Here is a 22,985-nt window from a genome sequence, read left to right as displayed (position 1 = left end):
TGAGACTCAGATGTCTTTTTTTTTTTTTTTTTTTAAGAGAGAGAGAGAGAAAGGGAGAATATTTAAACTTGTTCTCACCTAAGTCTTTTATGTTATCCTAAGGACCTTATTTGTAGTAGAGATTTTTTTTTTTCTGAATTTCAGCTCTCCTAAAATGATCAGCTCTGTCATTCAGCTTTGAAAGGGAATGTATATTTTTCCCTTCCTGGATTTTTTTTTCCAAAAGGGTCTAATGCTAATTTTACTTATTCAGAAATTAAAATAGCAAACAGTTTATATGAGGTGTTGATAATTACCTATATTACTCTAATGCTGTGACAGATGTTGGCAAAAAGAAGCAGAAAATGCCTACAGCTGTGCACTCCATGACATCCAGTTTATACTCAGACAGAAGGCTAACAGATGTTCTGAACTGTCACTTTGCCTAAATGTTTTTAAAGTGTAAGGACCTGCTTTATAATTCGCTAGGGCCTCGTTTGGTTTCATAGAGGTCCTCAGAATTCCCATCTGTGACAATTAATGTTGAAGACTTATAAATCAACCCCTGTCCTTATAAGCCCTCTGCAAATAGATATTGTGTAACTGTATACTCCTGAGACTTCTGTTTTTTGTAACCTAGTTGTGAATTTCCACAACTTGTATATAATGTAACTCTTGTTTTGAGCAGAAAGAGAACAGACACGAGTACAGCTAGAGCAACAAAGATCGCTGATATATGTTTGACTGACTTCAGAATACCTATGTTAAAATAGTCTTTATTCTTTTCCCAGATGCTATGGTCATTTCTAAGTTGACTTTAAAATGTAACAACTTCCAACTTACTTGTTTTCCCAAAGGAAAATATGAATCTTGGTGGTATTAAAATATAGCACTTAAACAAGCATGTTCAGCTGCTAGAGATATTCCTATTTCTGGAGAATATTCTTATTCAAAAATAGTGAGATTATATAAGGGAGACTTTAAAATATGATTCAAGCTTTATGTATTAAATTATTTCAAAATGGAGATGTTATAAGAGTGACATGTACGTAGTGTGTGCATGTAAAAATCTGAGATTTAAAATAGTCTTCAGTCTTTAAGCTCCACCCAAGTTTTCCAGCATACCTTTAGATAAGCAAAAAATGTCTCTGCTATAAAGCAACTTAACACATTATTGATAGTTGCCATTTCTTTTTAAAAGCTGGATTCCTGTTGTACAGTAGTTTAATGGTTTAAACATTGTGCTAACATAATCAGTGTTTGGCCTCTTCTGTTCCCCAATCCTGTATAGAAGCAGAACTCCGAATTGTACATCTTTCTGGGTTTGTTTCTAAATTACTCCCCACACTTAATTACGAGGATGAGAGGGATGCCTTATTCCTCTTTGTTATAGGCTAAGCTCTCAGTAATCCCAAACAAAAGAGCCAGTTCTGGAAGATATAGGATTTGCTAGCAGGATTATGGTCTCATAGATAATGATGTGCAGTCAGCAGAAGCGAAGCTTTATTTTAATTCAAATAAGCTAGTAAACAAACCACTGACAAGTCTGCTGGTGAGAGTAACTGGCTTCTGTTGCCACATTGGCAGCTAAATTATAGAAAATCTATTATACCCTGTTCACCATATGTTTAATTTAATACAGATACAAATTAAACTATCCACAGTGCCTATTAAAATAACAATACATATTTTTTAAATATATGAATGTTTTAAGATACATTCCCCTGACCTTAAGAAGGGCAATGCTGATTTGGGAGACTACAGCAAAACACATGCTATAGTCAACAGATTCTTTTCAACAACAACAGTAATTTGAAAACCTGAGAATATTAATAGTACAGTTTTGTAAAAGATAATGAGGTTAATTGGGGTGTTCTACCTTCTAAACATCCGCTTTTACGCATTTCCCTCCCCCTAGGTTCCTGGGCCTTGGATTTGATAGAAGTGGTTGATATCTAATCCGTTGTACACTTTTTAATTCCGTGCCAGATACAGTATGAGTTGTTTGCCCTTTTCCTGCTGCAAATAGATATCCCTCATTTCTGCATATCCTCATGTATTAATGTTCTTTCAAATAGCTGCAACCTGGATTTTTGACCTGTCAGGAACATTGGAGCTGCTCCTCTGTAATACTGGTGCAGGGTTTCAAGTTGTGTAAAGGGATTCCTACTTCATGACCATGTTGTTCAGATGGAGAAGTGTTGAGCACAATGTGTTGTGGTCCACTCTGGACCCTGATTGCCATCTTGAGTCCTAAAATGGCTTTTTGTAAGGGTTTCTCTAAATCTGTGTGTTTCTAAACAAGCTGAACATAAAGTCACTAAGTTTCTAAGTTACTGCAGGTAATGGGGATAGGGGCTAAAGGTCAGCAGGTGTTACTATGGTGAGGTGGTGATGATGATGGACTACCTGAAAACATACAGAAACCATAGAGAAAAAAAAATTAACCTCTCCAAATTCACCTTTCATCTTAAGTGATTGATTACAAACAAGTGCCAGGCAGAACATTGCCGGTGAAGTGCTCTCCGGACTTGCTGGGAGCCTCCAGCCAAGATGAGCTTTCTCCCTTCTAGTTCCAGGCTGCTAACAGCAACAAGAAGCGTGAATGGAAACAGAAGTTTTGAGGTGGTTTGTGGATTTCCACCTTGCTCCCCAGTAACATAATCAGGAATTAGCATTCAAAATTATGTTTCTCTCATCATTTAAGATGTAAGAATGCATTCAAGCTCCATATGTATGTGTGGAAGTATATGTGTAGAAAGGGGTCTCAGGGTTCTGTAAATGCCCAGTATTACATGCCATGTATTTGTGTCAGGCATTAGATTGTATGCTGGCATGCATGTAGTGCGTAGCAAGTGCATAGGTATGTGAAGTATTACTTACTGTGTGCGCATATATGCAAGTTGTCTGTAAATTGTTTTAAATTACTGTTGTTATTTGCCAAACTATTTTCAGAATCACTGTCTGTAATGCAGACGTAACATACCCATCAATTAATTAATTAGTTATTGCAAAGAAGTTTAACTTCTTCAAAAAATTCATCTTAGCATGTAAAAGGAGCCCAACTACAGAGAAAGTTGTAATAATAAAGGAAGGTATCAAATCCTAGAGATACTTGGGCAAAATGATGACAGAATATTACTAGCACTATACTTTCTCTCCTTTTTCGAGGAGAAATGCATCCTTTACCATGTGGTCATCCTTCAGTAAAGGCATATTTGGCAGTGCAGCAATCCATTGCAATTGGCAGCAAAAATATTGCGGTAAATGTTGAAGCAATAAATGAAGAGGTCTTTCACAGCAATCATGGGAAAAAAAAAGTCAAAAAATCTTCAATTTCAGGAGACGTGTGAAGTTCATACATCCATTTCTGTACAGTGAAAGGCCTGTGTGCTGTGCAGACCCACAGCTCTCCACGAGCCACTTTTGTAAAGTGAGTGCTCTTTGCTTTTAATTAACTGGAGTTTTTACTATCATGTCCCAGGACAATTAAAAAATAATAATAATAATTTTAAAAAACAGCTATCGGGGTTTCACAAATGTTCTCCTAACACTGAGAGGTGGTGGGAAGCCTCTCTTGCAAGGACTGTGTGATCTCTGTGCGGACTCCCAGCACACCAGAATCCACACCCGTGGCTTTGGGGCTAGAAAAGCCTGGAATTAGTTGAAATGGAAGCGAGCTGAGAACTTAGGGGCATCCCCCGCGCGGGCGGAGCGGGGCGCGGAGCTGCAGCTTCCCTCCGGGGCCGGGGGGGTCCCGCGGGGCTCCGGTCCCCCGCGGACAGCGGGAGGAGGGCTGGGGACCGCGGGGCGGCCGGAGGGGGGCTCCGTGTGCCACAGCCCCGGCAGCGATCGCGGAGCTGCTGGCGGGGGCGAGGAGCGCCGGCAGCAGCCTGGCTCCTGCCCTCTTGCAGGGCCAGTACTTTCCCCTGGGTGGGATCCCCCAGGTTCGGGAAGGATTTGTGCTGGGGGCACAGCTGAGGGTCCTGCACTCAGCCCCTCTACGAGAGAGCGCCTCTTGGCAAACTCCTTACGGGGCTTTTCTGGTCGGATTGCCAATGTAGAGGTGTAGGTCTCGCTCGCAGATTTGAAGGGATCTGATATTTTATCTGTACTGCTAGGTGCAGATTTTTTTTTTTTTCGCCCGAGTCTAAAATGACTTGAGAATGCCAAAATCTGGGACACTAGATTTCCCATCCCGTGGGACCGCTTTCGGGACACAGGCTTAACTATATCGGTGCCCGTGCGTGAGCAAAACCCTCTGCGGGGCAAAGCGAAAAATGCGAGTTGAGGTGCGAGGTTTTTTTACAGCCCTTCCAACCTGTGGTTCACGCTTTTTTTTTTCTTTTTTTTTTTTTTTTTCTCCTCCTCTAGAAAGTCTTAGCCATTGATACAGCGCGTTAGAAAGTTGCAGCCAGCCGGTCCCACGCACTGATGATTTCGTTTCCGGTTATCTGCAAAATGAGCTTTAAGCCAATTTCGTGCTTCAGGCTAAAGAGAGGGATTCGTATTTCCCTCCTAGATGCGTGGCATTCCTGGAATCTCTTTGTCAGCTTGCTGTAGGATGCTGCTGTAATTTCCCTGGAAACTCTCCCCAAGATTTGTATACAGCGGTTAAGAACGACGTAAAATTTCTGAGCCATCGAGATGCTTTGTCTGGGGGAAAAAAAAAAAAAATCATCTTTCTTTCCTAAGTCCGTATTAAACTGCTGAGAGTCTGGTTCACATTTAACCCAAAGAACCTCTATAGGTAGCAAAAGGCGCATTTCCTACTAATCCCTTTCCTTCACTGCTGTGAGTAATAAAATACCTCCTCAGGAGGAGCGGTACTTTCTTCCCCAGTGCCACCAGTTTAGGAAAGCACTTGCACGATTTCAGCTTTGGCACGGTTGGGTCTTTTATTCCACCGATTTCATTTTTCTTTTTCCCCTTTGCGTTTAGAGGCTATTGCAAAATGACCGGAGGTTGCTTGAGCCCCGCAGGTGGAGGTGAGCTCCGCCACCATCCCCGCAGGCGGCTCTTGGAGGGAAGCCTGGCAAGGGAAGGAGCCCCCGGCCCCTGGGAGCGCAGCCCCCCTGCGCCGAGCCTGTAGGGTCGGGTGCCAGGGGCTGCCGTCGGGGGACCGGAGGGGTCGGGGGGCTCCGAGGCGCCTCGCCGAGGCTCCCCGCACCCTCCCCACTCCGGCGGGGCGAGCCGGCTCCAAGATGTTTATCCTGAGATAGAAAATGGGTTGTTGAAAAACAAGCCATGTGCAAATAGTTTAATTTTCCGTTTTGATGCTTATCTTTGTCTCCCGAATTTCATCGGAGAGGCTTTAATTGGCGTGTGGGTAATAGTTCCTAAATAATCCCTTATTAGATGACTTCAGACGAGTTGTGAACCAATAACGTCTTAGTCCCAAAAGTGAAAGTAGAATTTGAAGGTGCTGGTCAGTTTTTGTCAAAGGGCTCATTTGAGCATCTTTTAGTTTGCTGAAAAAGCTAATTAAAGAATGTTTGAAGGTTAAAGTCATTATTCCGTGCTGTTGTCGTGCTACAAGTGAGCCGAGTTTTGTGAAAACACAAAGGGCAGAAGTCACAGAGGTGGATTACTGTCAGTCCCGGCTACAGAGGCACGGAGAACTGTGGCATTAATTCCTATAGAAAGGTAGACAAACACAGGCAGTGACTAACAACTTCCCGCAGCGCCCTATTGTCTAAGCACTTTCTTTTGCTTTGGGGCTCTCTTCCAGTTGCTACAGCCGCAACCAGATTCAACCCTAGGTACCGGGGAGACTTTCGGCCGCGCAATTCTTGACCCGCGGAGCAATTTCCAGCACAGAAATAGCTGCGGCTCCCGGTCCTTGCGCCCGGTGCACCCTTCCCTTTGAGCGGTGCTAATTTATTCATGACTCGGCAGAAAGTTAGCAACGCGCAAGAACTCTGCCGCAGCCCGGGGCACCCTGGCGGGCTCGGGGCTCTCTTCCCAGGCTGAAGCCCGGGCGCTGCGGTGAGGGGCGGCGACGCCCCCGACCTGCGGGGACGCTTCGGGCGCCGGGCACCGCGTTTGGCTGCGGCGCGCCCTGGCCGCGAGGGCTGCGCGCTGCGGAGGCGCAGGGACGCGGGGGCGCAGGGACCCGCCCGCGTTCACACGCCGGGAAATCCCCGGGGCCGGTCCCGGGGGCCCTTCGCCCCGCTTTGCGCCTTTGTGTGCGTGCGTGCATGCGGGCAGCGGGCTGCGAAGCGGCGCGCACAAAGATAGGCGCAGGCACCGCACGGGAGGGTCTCCTCTGCCTCGCTTCTCCAGCGCTCCTTGCCTTCGCCTCGGAGCTGCGGTGCCCCTCTCGCTCCCAAAGTCTGGGTTTCTAGGTCTGGCTCCGACCGCAGATCTCCCCAAATTCAAAGAAACAGATGTTTGGGCCGATTAAGGCTGGGGCGCGGGGGGGAGGGGAGGAGGGAACCCTGCAGCTGCAACTCAAAGAAATATATTGATAAAATATTTCAGTAGTAATAAATACGCGGAGATCAGCTCGACCTTGCAAGGTCTTTATTTTAATTTTTCCCCCCCTATATACAAAAATCTTTATCAAACCTCTATTCTATGGCTTCAATAAACAGAACCCATTACCTCACGGCAGCTTTTGTTGGCCTGTATACAAGCGAGAACAAAATGGTTATTCAGGAGAACGCTTTCGATTTTTATTGTGTGTAGTATGCACAAAGAGCAGTGTTATTGTATTAAAAAGAACCATCTGTAGCAGAAACAATGGCATCAAATTATCTTTGAATACCCACTGCAAAAATATAAAGCTTTTTTATTATTCTTCTGCTGTACGGTGGGGGACAGAGAAGTGACTTTTTTGTTGTTGTGGGTGCATTCTTATAACACACACACACAGAATCAGCCATTTGGATTTTTTAAGCCATAAACGATTTTTTCCCCTCTTGTTCCAGGGACTGCAGTTAAAAGCTAGGGCTAGGACTTGGAGGATGTGTAGGCAAACGGAAGGAGAGCCGGGGGAAGAAAAACCGAAATGGATTCATTCTCCGTCCTGGATGGAGGAGGAGAGGAGAGGAGAAGGGGACGTGCGAGCTTCCTTCAGCTGCCTCTGTCCGGTGAAAAGTGCTCGAAGCCCCGGGGCTGCCTCGGGCTCAGGAGTCCGCGCGGACTTTCGCTGTAAACTGCCAATCAAACTGCTAACTAGCCACCACCCTGCTCTGGCACGGACATGTAAGTAGCTGCAGCCCAACTTTGACATTCACACTTTTTCCCCCCTCCTCCCCCGTGACCTTTAAAACGATCGAGAAACCCGGCTCCCACCTACGACCCGCCGCTCCGAGCTGGCGAGCGTGAAACTCGGGGACCGGTGCGCGCCGGGCGGCTTCGGCTTTCACCGAATTTCAGTGGCAGCCGCTTGGCGAGCGGAGCTCCGGGCAGGAGCGCTGCCTCCCCGAGCCTGCCCCTTGCCCCGGCTCTCACTGCTTCAACCGGGGCCGGGGTTACCCCGCGGGGAGAGCCGCGGAGCGGGGCCGGCACCGCGGTGCCCCCACCCTGCGCGGTGCCCCCACCCTGCGCGGTGCCCCCATCCTGCGCGGTGCCCCCATCCTGCGCGGTGCTGATCCCACTGCCCCCGCAAGGCTCCTGCGGCTGGGGACGCTCCGCGGGGGCGGCTGCGGGCTGCGGGCTGCCGCCCGGCCGGGGCTCACCTGGGCGCGCAGCGGCGCGCAGCGCTGGCGCAACGCCCGCGCAACGCCCGCGCTCTGGCGCCCCCTGCCGGCTGCGCGCCGCGCAACCCGCACCCGCCCGCTCCCCGCCTCCCCAGGCTTGCCCGGGAAAAGCGGGGCGGCCGCGGACATCACCCCCCCGGCGGCTCCTGGGCTGGCAAGGGGGGGTCCGGCCCGAGGGGAGACGCGGGGCGAAGGGGCCGTGCCCGGGGAAGTTGCGAATAAATCGCGGCGTGTGACTGCCGCCGGCTAACGCTGCCTCCTGACGCACCGCAATTTGGGCCGGGAAGATCGATTTTGACGTTTGGGCTCGTTATAATGCTATTTAAAGGGAAGCTCTTTTTAGATACAGTTAGCAAAGTTGAGGTTGGATTTTCCCCCCCTCTCTCCCCCCCTCCTCTTTTTTGGGGGGTAAGAATTTGGTAGATAAAGGTTAATCTTGGGCTGAATGATAGAGCTGTGATTGACAAGAGAAAAGGTGTTGAGGGCAGGTCGAGCTGTCTTATTTACAGCCCACTGCTTGCTATAGAGCCTTTGTTAGGACTGGAAAGCTAATTTAGTGCTGATCAAAAGCACCACAGAGTTAAAGGACTGGTAATGACTGCTAATTTCATTTCAGCCTCATACATCCCCAACTGCTGTAATTAAAGACGTGCTATTTAAATACAGGTGAAGAGTTTTTGTAGTAGGGGGAAAGTGGGTAGCCGGTTACAATTTGATTTATGCTTAATATGGTAAAAGACCGGCGGCTGCTGCCTGGTTTTAGCGGCGGGCCTTTGTGCGGCACCCCGCCTCTGCGGAGCCGGCCCCGCGGGGAAAGGGGGGCGCAGCCCGGGGCGCACGGGGAGCCGAGCCCCAGGCTGCCGCGGGTCGGTGCCGCTCCTAAGTGTTCCCATCGAACAAGCCGGCGAGCCCTGGGAGAGCCAGGGAGAGGGGAGACGGAGGGGCATGTGTCAGCCTTGAAGTGCCTCTGCGGAAGCTCGGGTCCTCATATTATTATTATTTTTAATTAAATTATTTTACGACTCCGCGCCTGGTTCGCTGGCTCCGAAGCGAGGTAATTTCACGACCGATATATAACAGTTTCTTTCTGGGGAAACATCAAAGGATAAAAGCTCTACGTTTTCGTAGTTGGTTAAAATTGATACCAAAAAAAAAAAAAAAAAAAAAAGAATTTAGCCTTTAATCTCTTTTTATCCCCCAAGACTGAAGATCTGTACTCGACCCCGCTAAGCTCCGGGCTCCCCCCCTTCCGGGGCCGCGGCGGGCGGCTGGCAGCTCCCCCTGTCGGCAGCGCCCGGAGCCGCCGCTGCCCGCGGAACTTGCGCGGCGCAAACCAGCGCGGGGAGCGCGGCACCGGGCGAGGAGCGGAGCCAGGCGGTGTCGCCGAGCCGCTGGGCTTTGTAAGGCAAACCCCGAAAAAAAAAAAAAAAAAGAAAAGAAAAAGAAACAGCGCAGAGAGCACGGCAAGGGATGCGCCTCCTGCCCGAGCTGCTCGCTCTGAGGGCGGACGGACAGACACGGGGAAGATGCCACCGGGCTGTAGCTGCGCCCTGCTGGGGAAGGCCCTGCAGAAATGGCCGTGCCTCTTGCTCTCCGAAGAGCAGGGCTGCTGCTGCGGGACCGCTTGTGCTCTGCTGGCCGGCCGGCGTGCAAAGACCAACATGGTTCTTGGCAGCATGGGGCTGAAAATTAAAAATAAGGGTGGCCTTTTCCCCCTGCCCAGCTCCGGCGTGCCGGTGCGGCCAGGATAAATCCCAGCCTGCCGGAGGCTTGGGTTGGTGTTTGCATCCCAAGGGGTCCTAAAGGAGTCGGCACTGACAGGTGCTGCTTGTGAGCAGAGGGAACGTTTCCGTTTCGTTAGGGGAAAAAACGTCTAAAATGGCATGTGTAGAAACGCGGAGCTGTAAGTCGTCACCCCCCGCCCCCCAAAAAAAGAGCAAAATAACCCCCCCCCTTCCCCCAGTTCCTGGAAAAGGAAGGAGCCTTGTCTGGAGTGAACGCTTGGAGTGGGGTTTGTCTTCCTATTGAGATGACAGATTAAAAAGAAAGCCGGGTGATATAAATCGATTAGCCAAAATACGTGAAGTGCTGCGTTGCCACCAACTTTTGAGGTGAATTAGGTGAATTATTTCGGAGGCACCTGCACAGCTTCGAGGAGCGCTTTTAGCGGCTGTGTCCGCGCGTTGCAGTAACGCCGAACCCACTTTGTGCGTCTTGCGTGCGAGGAGAAACGCTAATGGAAACCAAATTATTTCTGCTAAATTGAGGTTATTTTATATCTCCTGTTGACAGCCTGGACGCAAGTCATAGCCCCGCAATTTTTCTATTAAATGAATCCTACGGCTGTGGGTCTCACAATAAACTTTTCACTTTAGAAATTATCCAAGCAGCGTTTTTTAAGGATTGTTTGTCGCGCTGAGTAGACTTTCCCCATTCTCTAGGTTTGATCTCCGCTTGAGACTCTTAATAAGGCAATTCTGTAGTAAGAGCGCCCAAACTAAAGACATAGCATTTTCTATAAATAATAGCAAAAGCCCTGCACAGATTTTCTGCATAACGGAATTCCCAGATCTCCTTTACTGTTTCTTTAGTTGGCATGCGTTGGTATATATAACTCCGAAATTAAGCAAAAATATACATCTGTATAGATCTGTCAAGCGAGCTATAAACAGAGATATTATATGTCAATTACTACAGGAAACGGAAAAAATACAGAACGGTTGGTACACCCGTTTTCACGTCAGAAGGCACCACACAAAACCGCAGTGACTCCTGCCGAAGCGTGAATTATTAACCCGGATCCAGGAGCGGTGCTCTTGGTGCTCCCCTCAGGAACAACAGTTGTGAGGGGGGCTATAAAGGGGCCGTAAACCCCCCTTCCCAAGGGTAGAAGCTGGCACAGAAAGTCGAGGCTCCCGAGTGACGGCTTTAACCAAAATGCGCTTTTTTTCGGGGCTGGGTTCGCAGCCCGACGGCATCCACGGGAGGAAAGCGGGGCCGTGGCCCGGCGGGGCAGACACCTGGCAGCAGGGGGGGGGGGGACACAGCCCCGGGCTCCTTCTCGCTCCTTTCCACTCGGGGGAAAGGTGCATCTGCAGCTTACTTCGGTCTTTTGGAAGGAGAGATTTTTGGAAGCCGCTATTTCCCACAGCTCTCTCTCCAGGGCAGCGGAAGGGGAGACTCGAAGAAACAAACCCGAAAAGCGACCTCAAATACCAGTTTTCGGAGCGGCTTTTCCCACTTTTTCCCTCCTTCCCCCCCGCCCCTCCGTGGCACCTGGGTGCTGTGAGCACCCGCCTCCCGCAGCGCTGCCTGGGCACGGGGAGCCAAGGGACGGGCACCCCCGGCGCCCCCCTTCGCCCCGCTTTCCTCGGGCGGCAAGGGGGGCAGAAGTCCCGCTCCCCCGGGATGTCCAGGCAGAAAGGGCTGCGACCCCCCCTTGCCCTAGCCCCGAGGGGGCCAGGTCTTCGTGCGCCCCCAAAACTTGCCCTGTCCCCGCGGGGCGCACACACGTCCTTGGCCTATGGCCGGGCGCAGGATGCAGGATGCTGGGAGCATCCTTTGAGGCACCCCCGGCTCCCTCCCGGGCTCCCTCAGGTCATCCTTGGGTGGGGGACCGTGGATAGACACATGGGAAGCGGTGGTGGTATTATTTATAGCGCCGTCTCTCTGCTCCGATTAAGCGCCGTCTAAATATGAATTCACAGTATAGACAGCTAGTCTATAATTTGAATTAAAATCCCCACAACGAGCCCGTCACTGGAGAATTCTGAAATCACAAGCCTAAGTTGACACAATGAGCCCATGGTGTCAATAAACCATGGGCGAGATGGAGAGATTGTCACTCCAGACCATAACAGTTCTGAAAGTGTCATTACCGTCTGTCCTGTCAATGAGCTCCAAATTAAGGACTATGAGGAACAGCGAGATAAAAGTCACCGTCTTGGCTCCATTATGGGCGATCGTGTCAGTGATCTGAGGATCGCTGGAATGGGATTGCTTTTTTTCTTCTTTTTCTGTATTTTTTTTTAATGTGCTTTTCAAACCATGCCTCGGGATTCCAGGGTTTGAGGTGCGCTAGGGAGAGGAGCAACCTTGAAGCACCCCAGGCTCTGCCTCAGGCGTTCCCATTGAAAGTGCGAGAGCTTCTTTGGGAAACATTGTGAATTCAATGGAGGAGCCGGAATAATTCCATCAAAACTGCTCTGGGGCCAAAGAGGACTTCATTTGATTTGGGCGACACGTGTGATCCCATGAACAGACCCATTTTAACACCATTTTTTTTTTTCTTAAGTCAATACAAAGGTGGTGAGGGGGAACGAGGGAAAGAAAATAGGAACCTCAGCTTTAGCAAAAGACGACACGTTTCTGTTTAAGATAGCACCTTCCAGGCATTAAAACTTTCAGAAAATGTCCCAGTCTCTCTCTCCTGCGAGCCTGAGAGAGTTAAGGGGACTTACTCAGGAATTGGAAACCTTCAATTCTGGATTTTCGTGCCTTTGTGGGTTTAAGCAAAGCAGTTAGCGTACTTCAGGAGGGGTTTTGTGTTTAATATACATGAGTTCATTCAACTACAATGGGAAAAGAAAACTCATTTGTTCTTATGAAACTAGGAAGGAAAGATAACTTTAAATAGACTGCCAAAAAGGATCCTGCTCAAGGGGGCTGCCTCCCCGGTAAAGGGCCTACTTCCAACTGTAATTTCACCCTGTTATGTTGTGCAGTAATTCCCGAGTTTATCCTCGCCACTGGTGCTTGATTTTCTGTTTTATTTTTAAGGTCATGTAAGAAAAAATAACGGCTTCCACTCTGCTCTCCTCTGGGAAGGAGGTCCAGGGAGTGGTGTTTCAGAAGCAGGGAAAAATCGCAGAGAGTTTGAGGAGGCTGTTGGCTATTTATGAAGAGTCCTGGAAGCGTGTTTGGACAAACGGTTTCTCCGTTTATTGAGAAGCCTTTTGAAAGCGACTTTGAGAGGTGCTGTGTGTGCGTGTCAGCCTGTTCAGCGTGTTCTGCTGTTTATTGTGTACGAGAAACTCGTCCCAGCATCCGAGGTTTATTATTATTATTATTTTTAATTTCGCTTCTCACAGCACTGAAGAAAGGTGGAGCCTGTTGTTGTTTTTCTTTTTGAACCTTGCTACGCTTTTTTTCTCCTTTTTTTCTTTTTTATTCTTTTTTTCTCTTTTTTTTCCTTTTTTTATTTTTTATTTTATTATTTTTTTTAACGCTCTGAAAAAACAGCAGCAGAACGCCGGTGCAGGCGGCGGTCGCTGGGCGGGGAGGTGGCAGAGGGGCCGCTCGGAGGGAACACCTCTCCCCGCCGGTCCCCGCCGGCACCCTTCGGTCCCCGTCGGTCCCCGCCGGTCCCCGGAGCATCCCCGGGCATCCCCGGGAGCGGCGGGGCCGTACGCTGCCGCCCTGCCGCACGTGTGCTCGCCCCGCGGCTGCCTTAGGGAGAAGGAGGATGAAAGGGGTCGCGGAGCTCCCTCCGCATTCCCCAGCTTTCAAGGGTCCTCAGAGCCCTTGAGGGAAATTATTGGGCGAAACTGGGGCTGGATGCGGCGGCGGTGCCTCGCCCCCCTCGACCGCTTGTACGTGTAATGCCACTTCTGAGAGCGACAATCGGGCTACTTGCTGGACAGACAGGGACAAAAAACAGATTAAACCGTTTTAAATAATAATAAAAAATATATATATCCCAAACGCAAGCAGAGTGGATTACGCTTGCCCCAGCGGCTCGGGCCCCCAGGACTCCCCGAGCGGCCGCCCCTGCCCCTCGGGCCCCGCCGAGAGGGGTGGCCCCGGGCCGCCGGGCGGGGGGCGCAGGAGCCCCGCTGGGGTACGGGGCCGGCCCTGCCCCTCGGCCCCGCCAACTTGGAACTTGTGAAGTTTATTTGAGCTTGTGCTCTGTTTTTTTTTTTGGTGTTGCCTTTTTTTTTTTTTTTTTTTTGCCAGTGCCCAAGGTTGTCGCTGGGTCTGCGCCCGTCGCTGAGCCAGCTTGCTTTGGCTGAGCAAATGGGGCGCTTCTGCAACTGCGGAGAGGGCAGGGGGCTGGAAAGGGGGCTCCGTACCCACTCGAAATGTTTTTTTTCTTTTTTTTTAATTTTTGGCATTAGAGTGTGTTTCTCCCTCCGTTTGTCGCAGGAGAGTAGCACAAACCCACGGTGTGATTTCTGAAATTCCCCAGGGATGGGCTTTGGCTCCGTGTGCCGTAAACGTCCTGGGCGAACTTCGGCTCCTGAGCTGCTGCAGGGTGAGGGGGGGAGAGGAAATTTCCTCTGCGCGTTTTCGTCTTCGGAATTTTTTTAAACGTAATGAAATTAAAACTTTTGGAGCTCACAGTTGACATTTTGCAGAAAATTGAGTTATCAAGGCAGTAATTATTTCACAAGGAGATAAAACTCTCATAGCCCTAACTGTCAAATAGGGCCCTTTTCAGATTTTAATTACAAAATAAAATTAGTCTGCTCTTCCTCGGAAGGGTTTGTGAGTGGCTAAACAGAGCTTTCCCCAATACTGGTGGTCGTCAAACTCTGCTAATTAGCAATGCTGAGAAATTCCAGTTAACAAGGACATTCTCTAAGTCTCTGCAGGTTCCCTGCCGTTCGCCTTCATTTCCATAAGAAGATTAAGAGTGGAGGGGAACACACTCAAATGCAGATGCAGAAAAGAAGCGTTTTTAACAAGCATCATAATAGTAAGATGCTTGGCTAGTTCTCACCTAATTACTGCAAGTTAAACCTCTATTTGCAGCTAAGGACAAAAAATGGAGCTGCAATCTTCCATCTCCACAAGACTGCTTAATAGTTTGCTTTAGATTGGTTACTAGCAGGTTCAGAAAAAATAATATGAAAATGTGTATATTCTTTCCGATACAGTTAACACGATAGGTTGTATCCTCGGGGCTTTTAGAGAAATTGGCGGTTATTAGAACAATAAATACACAAAATCCAAGTAGTTAACATTCATTTTCTTTAAAGAAACTCATAACCTGGAAATAAGAGTGCATGTGCCGTAAAGCCCATCACTGAGAACATTTGCAGACTATTTGTTTAATGTAAGCACTTTTCATTTCCATAAATTATACCAAAGGCAACGACTTTTTAAATCCACTCAGATTAAACCATCCCTCCGCAGGCCTCCCTTTCAACGTGGCTATATTCTTCCGCAGAGTGCTGTTGTTATTGTCATTAATACAGAAAACCGGGGGACCATTTCATCTTTCTTATTTTCCAGCCTGCAGCCCGGGCTGTCCGTGCTTCCCCGGCCGTGTGTCCATATCCCCAACCCCACACACCCCAGAGGAAAGGCAGAAAATGCCCTAAAGGAGCTGTGTCGCCCTCACCTTCTTTCCTACGGCGTGTTAGTATGTATCCACGCCGGATAGATAGTTTATTGCATCGATAATTAAAACGGTTAATTAAAATAAAGCCGTAAATACTCCCCGATAACACAATCGGTAGGCATTTCCCAGCCTTTATTCGGAGGATAAATGCAATTAGGAAGGGGCCAGGCCCCGTAAGGCCCCCGGCGGGCACAGCGCAGCCCCCACCGCCCTGCTCCTGCGGGTCCCCGGGCTGCGCACCCCACGCGGCAGCAGCCGGAGCCAGAGTCCCGCTCTGCCTGTGCACCACCAAGCCTCCGGTGTCACTTTATTACGCCGAACAAACACCAAAGCCACCCACCCCACCCCCCTCTTTCTTTTTTTATTTTTCAACTTAATTACCCCTAAGATTTTATTATTATTATTTGGCATGGCGTTATCAACTGCCGACCCGAGCATAAACAATAAGAAAGTAAATAGTCGCCGTGCCCTCAGGAGCGGCCGGACAATCAGAACCCCTTTACATCCCTCATCTCGTAATTTGCACCTATTTTTTTCGCCGCTTTAACCTATCACTTATCTACCGGCTCTATCCCCATCTCCGAATTAAACGCATTAAACCCGATAGGATTTATTTGCATAATCCCCATACGCAAAGATGGCACGGAGGTTGTTCAGCAGGGTGATTTGGAAGGGGTGTAATAACTCGGGCCCTTCCCAACCCCCCCCCCCACCCCCCCCGGGCATCTCTCGGGGCCGGGTGGGGCCGGCAGGGGGCGCCGCAGCGCCGCGGCTGGGACCGTACGGGGCGCCCGGGCGCGGCCCCGGCCCCCGCCTGCGGTGCCCAGTCCCGGGGCGCCCCCTGCCCCTCGCCCCCCGGCCCGGGGGCTGCTCGCACCCCCGGGGGGGCTCCCACCTCCGGGAGGAGCGGCCCCGGCCCCGGTGGGCGCGGAGGAGGAGGCGGCGGGGTGGGTAGAGCGGGGCCGGCATGCGGCACCCCCCCCTCTCGGCGTCCTCTTTTCCCCTCCTTCCTTTGTCGTCAAGTGCGTTTTAGCAACAAAGATCCCAACAAGAGAGTGGAAGTAAACTTAGCCGGGGCTTTGTGCGGCCCCGTGTAGCGACAAGAGAAACAAAACTACCTATTTGTACCGCCGGGCGCGCCCACCCAGCGCCGCCCGCACAAAGGACGCGGGGCAGCCTTGGGCCGCCGCGGGTCCCTGCCCCGCCGTGTGTGCTCCGCGGGGGGACTTTTGGGGTCCCCTCCCCATTGTCCAGAGTCCCCCAGGCACCGTGAGGCAGGAAGAAGGGCTCGGTGCTGCGGGCACGGAGGGGGCGCACCCCGGGCTGTGCGGAGCGGCCTCGGCTCCCCGGCGGGGAGGCAGCGGGCGAGGGGCTCCGCTCCTCCGAGCACCCCACGGGTGGGGAGACGCCGGCCCCGGCCCCAGGGGGACCCCACCGGTCCCGCGGGACCCCACCGGTCCCGGGCGGGTGCCTGCAGCGGGGCGTGGGGGGGCCGAGGGGAGGCCGGGGCTGGGGGGGGGGGGGAGGCACGGGGGAGGTCGTTCCCTCTCCGCGCTCCCCCCACGGCTTCTCCCAGCCTCAAGCCAACACCAACTTGGGAAAGGGGGAAAAAAAAAAAAATAAGGAAAAAAAAAACGTCGCAACAATGTTGTTTACCCACTTCCTCCAAAAGGCGTGTGTGACCTGTTGCTGGAAGGGGAGCTACAAAGGCTTCCCAGTGGCTGCCTGGGCCGCCTCTGGGCCCGCCCCCCCCCGCCGAGCCGTCCCGGCGGCTCCGAGCCCCCGCCCCGTTTCATGCAAAACCAGGGGTAGAGACTTGTCCTCAGTGGCGGAGCCGCCGAGCGCTGATTGGCCGGGGCGAACACATTTATTCCCTGACAAGCCCCCATCACATGGATGGTTGTCTATTAACTTGTTCAAAAAAGTATCAGGAGTTGTCAAGGCAGAGAGAGAGAGTGTGTGTGTTTGCAAAAGGGGGTAAAGTAGTTTGCTGGCTCTTTAAGACTGAGGTGGAGAGAGAGAGAGAGAGAGAGAGAGAGAGAGAAAGAGAAAGAGAGAGGCAGGCAGAGAAAAGGGAAAAAGGAGGAAGAAGAAGTTTTTTAAAAGCAAGGCTCCGGCGGTAATAATAGCAGTTATTAGCATTATTAATCCATCAGCGAAGAGGAAGATTCTGATCGTGATCCAAGTGTGGTTTTGGGGAGTCCCCCTCCCCCCTTTCATACCCCTCCCTAGGAAAAAAAAAAAAAAAAGTCCGGCTTGGGACTTTGCTGCCGCTGCTCCTCGCTTCTCTGCTCAAGGCTGGTTCCAGGCAAAAGTAGTTTGAATGTACAACATGATGGAAACCGAGCTGAAACCTCCCGCCCCCCAGCAAACTTCGGGGGGAGGCACAGGCAACTCCAACTCGGCCGCCAACAACCAGAAGAACAGCCCGGACCGGGTCAAGCGCCCCATGAACGCCTTCATGGTGTGGTCCCGCGGGCAGCGGCGGAAAATGGCCCAGGAGAACCCGAAGATGCACAACTCCGAGATCAGCAAGCGGCTCGGGGCCGAGTGGAAACTTTTATCCGAGGCGGAGAAGAGACCCTTCATTGACGAAGCCAAGCGGCTCAGAGCTCTGCACATGAAGGAGCACCCGGATTATAAATACCGACCCCGGAGGAAAACCAAGACCCTGATGAAGAAGGATAAGTACACGTTGCCAGGGGGCTTACTGGCACCGGGCACCAATACCATGACGACTGGGGTAGGGGTTGGGGCCACCTTGGGAGCTGGGGTGAACCAGAGGATGGACAGTTACGCGCACATGAACGGCTGGACCAACGGAGGCTATGGGATGATGCAAGAGCAGCTCGGCTACCCGCAGCACCCGGGCTTGAACGCGCACAACGCGGCACAGATGCAGCCCATGCACCGCTACGACGTGAGCGCCCTGCAGTACAACTCCATGACCAGCTCGCAGACTTACATGAACGGATCGCCTACCTACAGCATGTCGTACTCCCAGCAAGGGACCCCGGGCATGGCCCTGGGCTCCATGGGCTCGGTGGTCAAGACGGAATCCAGCTCCAGTCCCCCCGTAGTCACCTCGTCGTCTCATTCAAGGGCTCCTTGCCAAGCTGGGGACCTTCGGGACATGATCAGCATGTATCTACCAGGTGCTGAAGTACCAGAACCAGCTGCCCCAAGCAGACTTCATATGTCCCAACACTACCAGAGTGCACCTGTTCCTGGCACAGCCATTAATGGCACACTCCCTCTATCACATATGTAAGACAAAGGGGCTGGGGGGGCGGAGGGGCGGGGGGGGGGGGGGGGGAGGAAAACTAAACAAAACAAACAAACAAAAAAAACTTTTATTAGAAATTCTGGACTTTTTTTTTTTTTGGACTATTTTTGTACAGAGAAAACCGGGGGCGGGGGAGGGGGGGCAGAAATAAAACCGACGAGGAACTTGTATAGAGCTTGGAGGGGAAGCAACTACACAAAACTTTTAAAAAGTTCTAGTGAAAATGGTAGGAACTTTGCAGAAAGTTTGCAAAAGTCTTTACCAATAATATTTAGAGCTAGACTCAAAGAGCGAAGAGGAAAATGTTTTAATATTTGCAGGCAACTTTTGTACAGTATTTATCAAAATAAACATGGCAATCAGAATGTCCATTGGTAATATAGAGAGGAAAAAAAAAACAAACTCGAGAATTTGCCAATTATTTTTTAAAAATAGAGTCTACTTGGAGCATTGTGGCTTTGGCAGCTGAATTTATAGCAGCTGCGAGAGGAGAGGAAATTATTTTACAGCGTTTGGACATTTAAATTGTTTTAGAAATTGTACGAAAGGCAAAAACGGTAGGATGAGTACTTGCGAACCATGGGCTTGGTTTGCTGTAAAAGGGCAAACGTTTAGTTGTACTAAATTTTTTTTTTTTTTTACTTCTTGTTAAAAAGCAAAAATTGCCATGCAGGTTCACACGCCGTTTGTTAATTTATAATAACTTTTTGTTTCCAGACTTCATCCTGTTCAAAGAAAAGAAAAAAAAAAAAAAAAAGAAAAATACCAACCTGAAATTACTGTGTTTGAAATATTTTCTTATGGTTTGTAATATTTCTGTAAATTTATTGTGATGATATTTTAAGTTCTTTTTTTTTTCCTCATTTTCCGTAGTTGTATTTTAAAGATTCGGCTCTGTATTATTTGAAATCAGTCTGCCGACAGTCCATGTATATATTTGAACTAATACCATCCTTATAACAGGTACATATTCAAGTTAAGTTTTTACTCCATTATGCACAGTTTGAGATAAATAAATTTTTGACATATGGACACTGAAGTTCCGCTTGAGTCTTGGATTTATTTTTGCAACGCAAGCTGTTTTTGGTTTTGCTTTTGTTTTTAATAATACATGCGGGAGAAGCTCTCCCGGGGGCCAACCGAGCGTTGGAAATAACGAGCATTGTAAATGTAGGAGCGTGAATACTTGTGCGGGTAGCGAAGGGAGAGGGAAGGTGCAGCAGGCGGGACGCGGCAAGTCCCCGGGCCAAGCTCGGGGGGCCGGGGCCGCTCGGCTCCCTCTGCCCCCCGGGGCCGGTGGCGATGCCGGTGCCGGTGCCGGTGGCCACTTGTTGCCTCCCTCGGGGCCGTGCCCGAGCCGGCGGCTGCGGGACGCGGCGGCCCGGCCCGCGGGGCTCGGCCAGCCGGAGCGTTTCTGCCTCCCCCCCCCGTGTGTCCTCCCCCTCCGTGTCCCCCCCGTGGGCAGCCGCCTGTCGTGGCCCCCAGAGGCCGGGCTGCCGGGGGCTGAGCGCTGCCTTTGTTCGGGACTTGCTCAACTTTTCCTCTCCTCGCTCCGGGGCAGCGCAGGAGGAGGTGAGAGGTGGGGACGGGGGGGGGCTCGGCTGGGCAAAGGTAAGAACCGACAAAAATGGAGCAAACAAACAGAACAAACCAAACCAAAACAAACAAACAAAAAAAACAATCGAATGCCAGAGACTTTCACGTTATATCACAGCCCTTTCTTGAATCCTATTTCTTAAATTGCCAGCGCGGTGTAGCCCCAATTCGGACAATCTCTGCAGCCGGTCACAAGCCCCAAAGAGAAGCGGTGGCGCCCGCCAAATAGGAGGAGAGCTCCGCCAGCCGTGCCAGGTAGAGTTTCACTTTGTACAGTTGCAACCGCAATCGCCGAGGGGCCGCTCCGCGCTGCGGCCCCGGCCGGGCATGGGGCGGTGGGCAGCACGGTGGGGCAGCCCCGGTGGCAGCCCCTCGGCCCCCCCCCTCCCCCCGAAAGCCCCAGCGTTTATTTGGGGCTGCTAACGCGGCTGGGGGTTCCTTTGGGAGACACGCGTGAGGAGGTGCGATAATAATAATAATAATAATAATAATACCAAAAACCACAATCAGCTGGGAGTGGGGGCCCTGTGATTGCAAACTGGTCGCGTCTGCTGCTAATCGCGTGCTGTGCGTGGAGCGAAAAGGATGCCATGGTTCGCTTAGGCAAGGCACAAGCCGGGCACTCTGGAGTGGGGGGCAAGCGTTGCTCGGTTTTTCTTGCTCGGATTTCTTGTCGGTCAGTGAGTTGTGCTTTAGCTCAGGGAGAAGGAAGGAGGGAAAAAATCACAAATAGTGTTACCCGGCTCCTTTTGGCTTTTTTTTCGGTAGTGCTATTTCCTAGGCTCAGTTCTGGCCTCCCTACGTGGAGCCTGGTGTCCAGATGAAAACTCAAATTGCCAGACCAGGAGATGTGGAGTTTTGCTCACTGTCTGTTTATGTAGTTTAGCTCCCTTTGTCCCTTTTATTTCTGCGCCGTCGCTGTACTTGGGCAGCAGAGCATTTATTACAGATTCCCAACCTTTTGTATTTCTTTTACATTAATGCAACGAGTAAAATATATTTTTTTCAGAGCTGTGCGGCGTTTGTAATGCATCTAGGGATTATTCACGTGGTAACGAGCACACATCCCCGCTCCCGCTCGCCTCGCTGAGAAAAGAGAAGTGGGAATAAAAGCCCAATCGATATCGCGATTCCATTTTTTAAGAGGAATCTTAGCCAATTAACAGCAATAAAACCTGGCCCCTTTTTGAAGTGCTAACTAAAATATTCGAGGGGGGTAGCTGGAAATGTTGGTCCTTTTACAATTCGCATAGAGAAGGCGAGGTAATACAATTAAACAAAAGGCACTAAGCCACATATTCATGCTTAGTGAATTTAGCAACTTTTTATATGGGTAATTTGTTTAAGCTTAGATTTCGGAGTATGATGTAAAATATATGTTGTCGAAACCTGATCTCTTTGGACAGATTCCTTCCATCCATCCATCCATCCATCCATCCATCCATCCATCCATCCATCCATTTATGCGCTTAGAGAGGATAACCCAAGCATTTTACAAGTCCAGCTGAACGATTTGATTTTTTGAAGTGTTACTTGGAAGAACGCCATTGTCCACGGCTGATTTTAAATTCAACCCATTAAGTAACCCCATTTACACCTAAGCCGTTGTCCCGGGCTGTCGTTTCTTGCAGCTGAGATGGGCAGCAGAGCTCGTGGATGTGTTTTTATGCTGGTTATTGAAGCCCTTTTGGGTTCCCCCTCGTGAGTTGTTGTGTGCTCCATGGCCGGGGTGATGCTCGGTTCACGAGCGTCAGTGTTAATATTTCGCTAACCTTGTACAGAGCCGAAATGAACCCGAGGATAAGATTATAGTTTCCCCTGTGATTTTTTGACGGCTTTTTAAGGACTGGGGTGTTAAAATATTTTGCGGAACTGGAGAGGTAGATTAGCAGGGTTTCTTGCCAAAGCTGGGAAGCTGGTATTACAGCCTGTCCCAGGGGGAAATCGCTCACATTAACCACTAAATGAATATTTGACAAGGGCTCATTCGGGGGTATTATTACTACAAACGGGTCCCTACTGGACTTTCCAAGGGTCAAAGAGCAATGGTTCAATTAATTATTTAGACGGTTAGTAGATTTGGTTGTAATAGCCGGACTGATTTCTGCAACCGACAGCTTCTGCCGGTGGGGACCCGCGGAGCGCCGCTGCCCGCAGCCCAGCACCAGCCGCCGGCCGGCAGCGACGGAGCGGGCGGCTGCCGCCTGCCCTCGGCCATTTCTCGGCCGAAAACCCCCGTTTTCTGTTCGGAGACAACCTCCGGGGCCGTGGGAGCCCTCGAGGCTTGCGGGGACCCCCGCAGCATCGCGTCGGTGCTCAGGATTAATCCCTTCTCGCCTCCGACGTGCAGCAGCCCCGTCTATCTGGCTCGGCGTAGCAGGTAGATAGCTGAGCGCTTTAAGTAGTATATAATGGAGGTCCCACTGAAGGCAAGAGGCCCATTACTGATAGGTGTGATTAGATACACTTCACTTATTTAAAGCCCGATCTAACTCAAATATTAAAAGCTCCAGCGGGCTCTGGTGCGTACGGGATTTCCGAGGAAGCTCTCGGCCGGCGGGGGAGCCGCTGCCGGGCGTGTTTGGCGGCAGCCAGCCGCGCCTGGCACTGGCGTTCCCACATTTTTGTTGGGGGGGGGGGGGGGGGCGAGGGAAGGGAGGGTTATTTTGTTTAATTTCTACAACAAACATGTCCGCAGTAGTAGATACTAAAAAAAAAAATGTTGGGAGTGTGCGATTAGGTGACAATAATATATGTTGAATGAATAAGAGATAAGCTGCAAGGGGGGAGAGGGAAGCAGTAATTACAAACCCAATTCATTCAGCTTTTCAGGACTTTTGTTGTGGGAGCTCCATTGACGGGCTTCGAGCTGCCAGTTTTCTCACATTAAAAAGAACTGATCAGCGCCTCAGGGGGACAAGCAACACCGCTTAACTGCATAGTGATGGGGTCCTCATTTAGAGCCATTACAACAAGAAAATTAAACAGAGCCTTTGTGTGCACCAGGTTTACTTTTCAATTGCTGACAGTTTATAGCTAACTGCTCAGAGATTGAAGTTTGATTGCGGTTTGA

At 50.5% G+C, this 22,985-nt stretch overlaps 3 protein-coding genes across 3 annotated transcripts in view; 2 read left to right on the top strand and 1 right to left on the bottom strand.

The window, feature by feature from the left end:
* The window catches only part of LOC310904145 (uncharacterized protein), a 65,819-nt gene extending 47,698 nt beyond the window's left edge, over positions 1-18,121 (bottom strand). The window contains exon 1 of the mRNA XM_083848459.1: positions 18,013-18,121. The gene's annotated coding sequence lies outside the window, so the exon portion shown is untranslated. The remainder of the gene's footprint in view (positions 1-18,012) is intronic.
* Positions 1-22,985, top strand: part of LOC310904150 (uncharacterized protein) — a 265,904-nt gene that overhangs the window by 224,761 nt on the left and 18,158 nt on the right. The window contains exon 7 of the mRNA XM_083848465.1: positions 6,912-7,188. Coding sequence (XP_083704591.1) covers positions 6,912-7,188 — 277 coding nt within the window. The remainder of the gene's footprint in view (positions 1-6,911; positions 7,189-22,985) is intronic.
* Positions 16,580-18,332, top strand: SOX2 (SRY-box transcription factor 2). Its single transcript, XM_083848453.1, has one exon. The coding sequence runs from the start codon at positions 17,354-17,356 to the stop codon at positions 18,299-18,301; it is 948 nt and encodes a 315-aa protein (XP_083704579.1). The 5' UTR covers positions 16,580-17,353; the 3' UTR covers positions 18,302-18,332.

Source organism: Anser anser, assembly GCF_964211835.1.
Source record: "Anser anser genome assembly, chromosome: 9".
Taxonomy (NCBI): domain Eukaryota; kingdom Metazoa; phylum Chordata; class Aves; order Anseriformes; family Anatidae; genus Anser; species Anser anser.
This window is presented reverse-complemented; position numbering and strand designations above follow the sequence as displayed.

Excerpts from the sequence above, each read along its gene's own strand:
- SOX2 (XM_083848453.1), top strand. The coding sequence starts at position 17,354 with ATGTACAACATGATGGAAACCGAGCTGAAACCTCCCGCCCCCCAGCAA.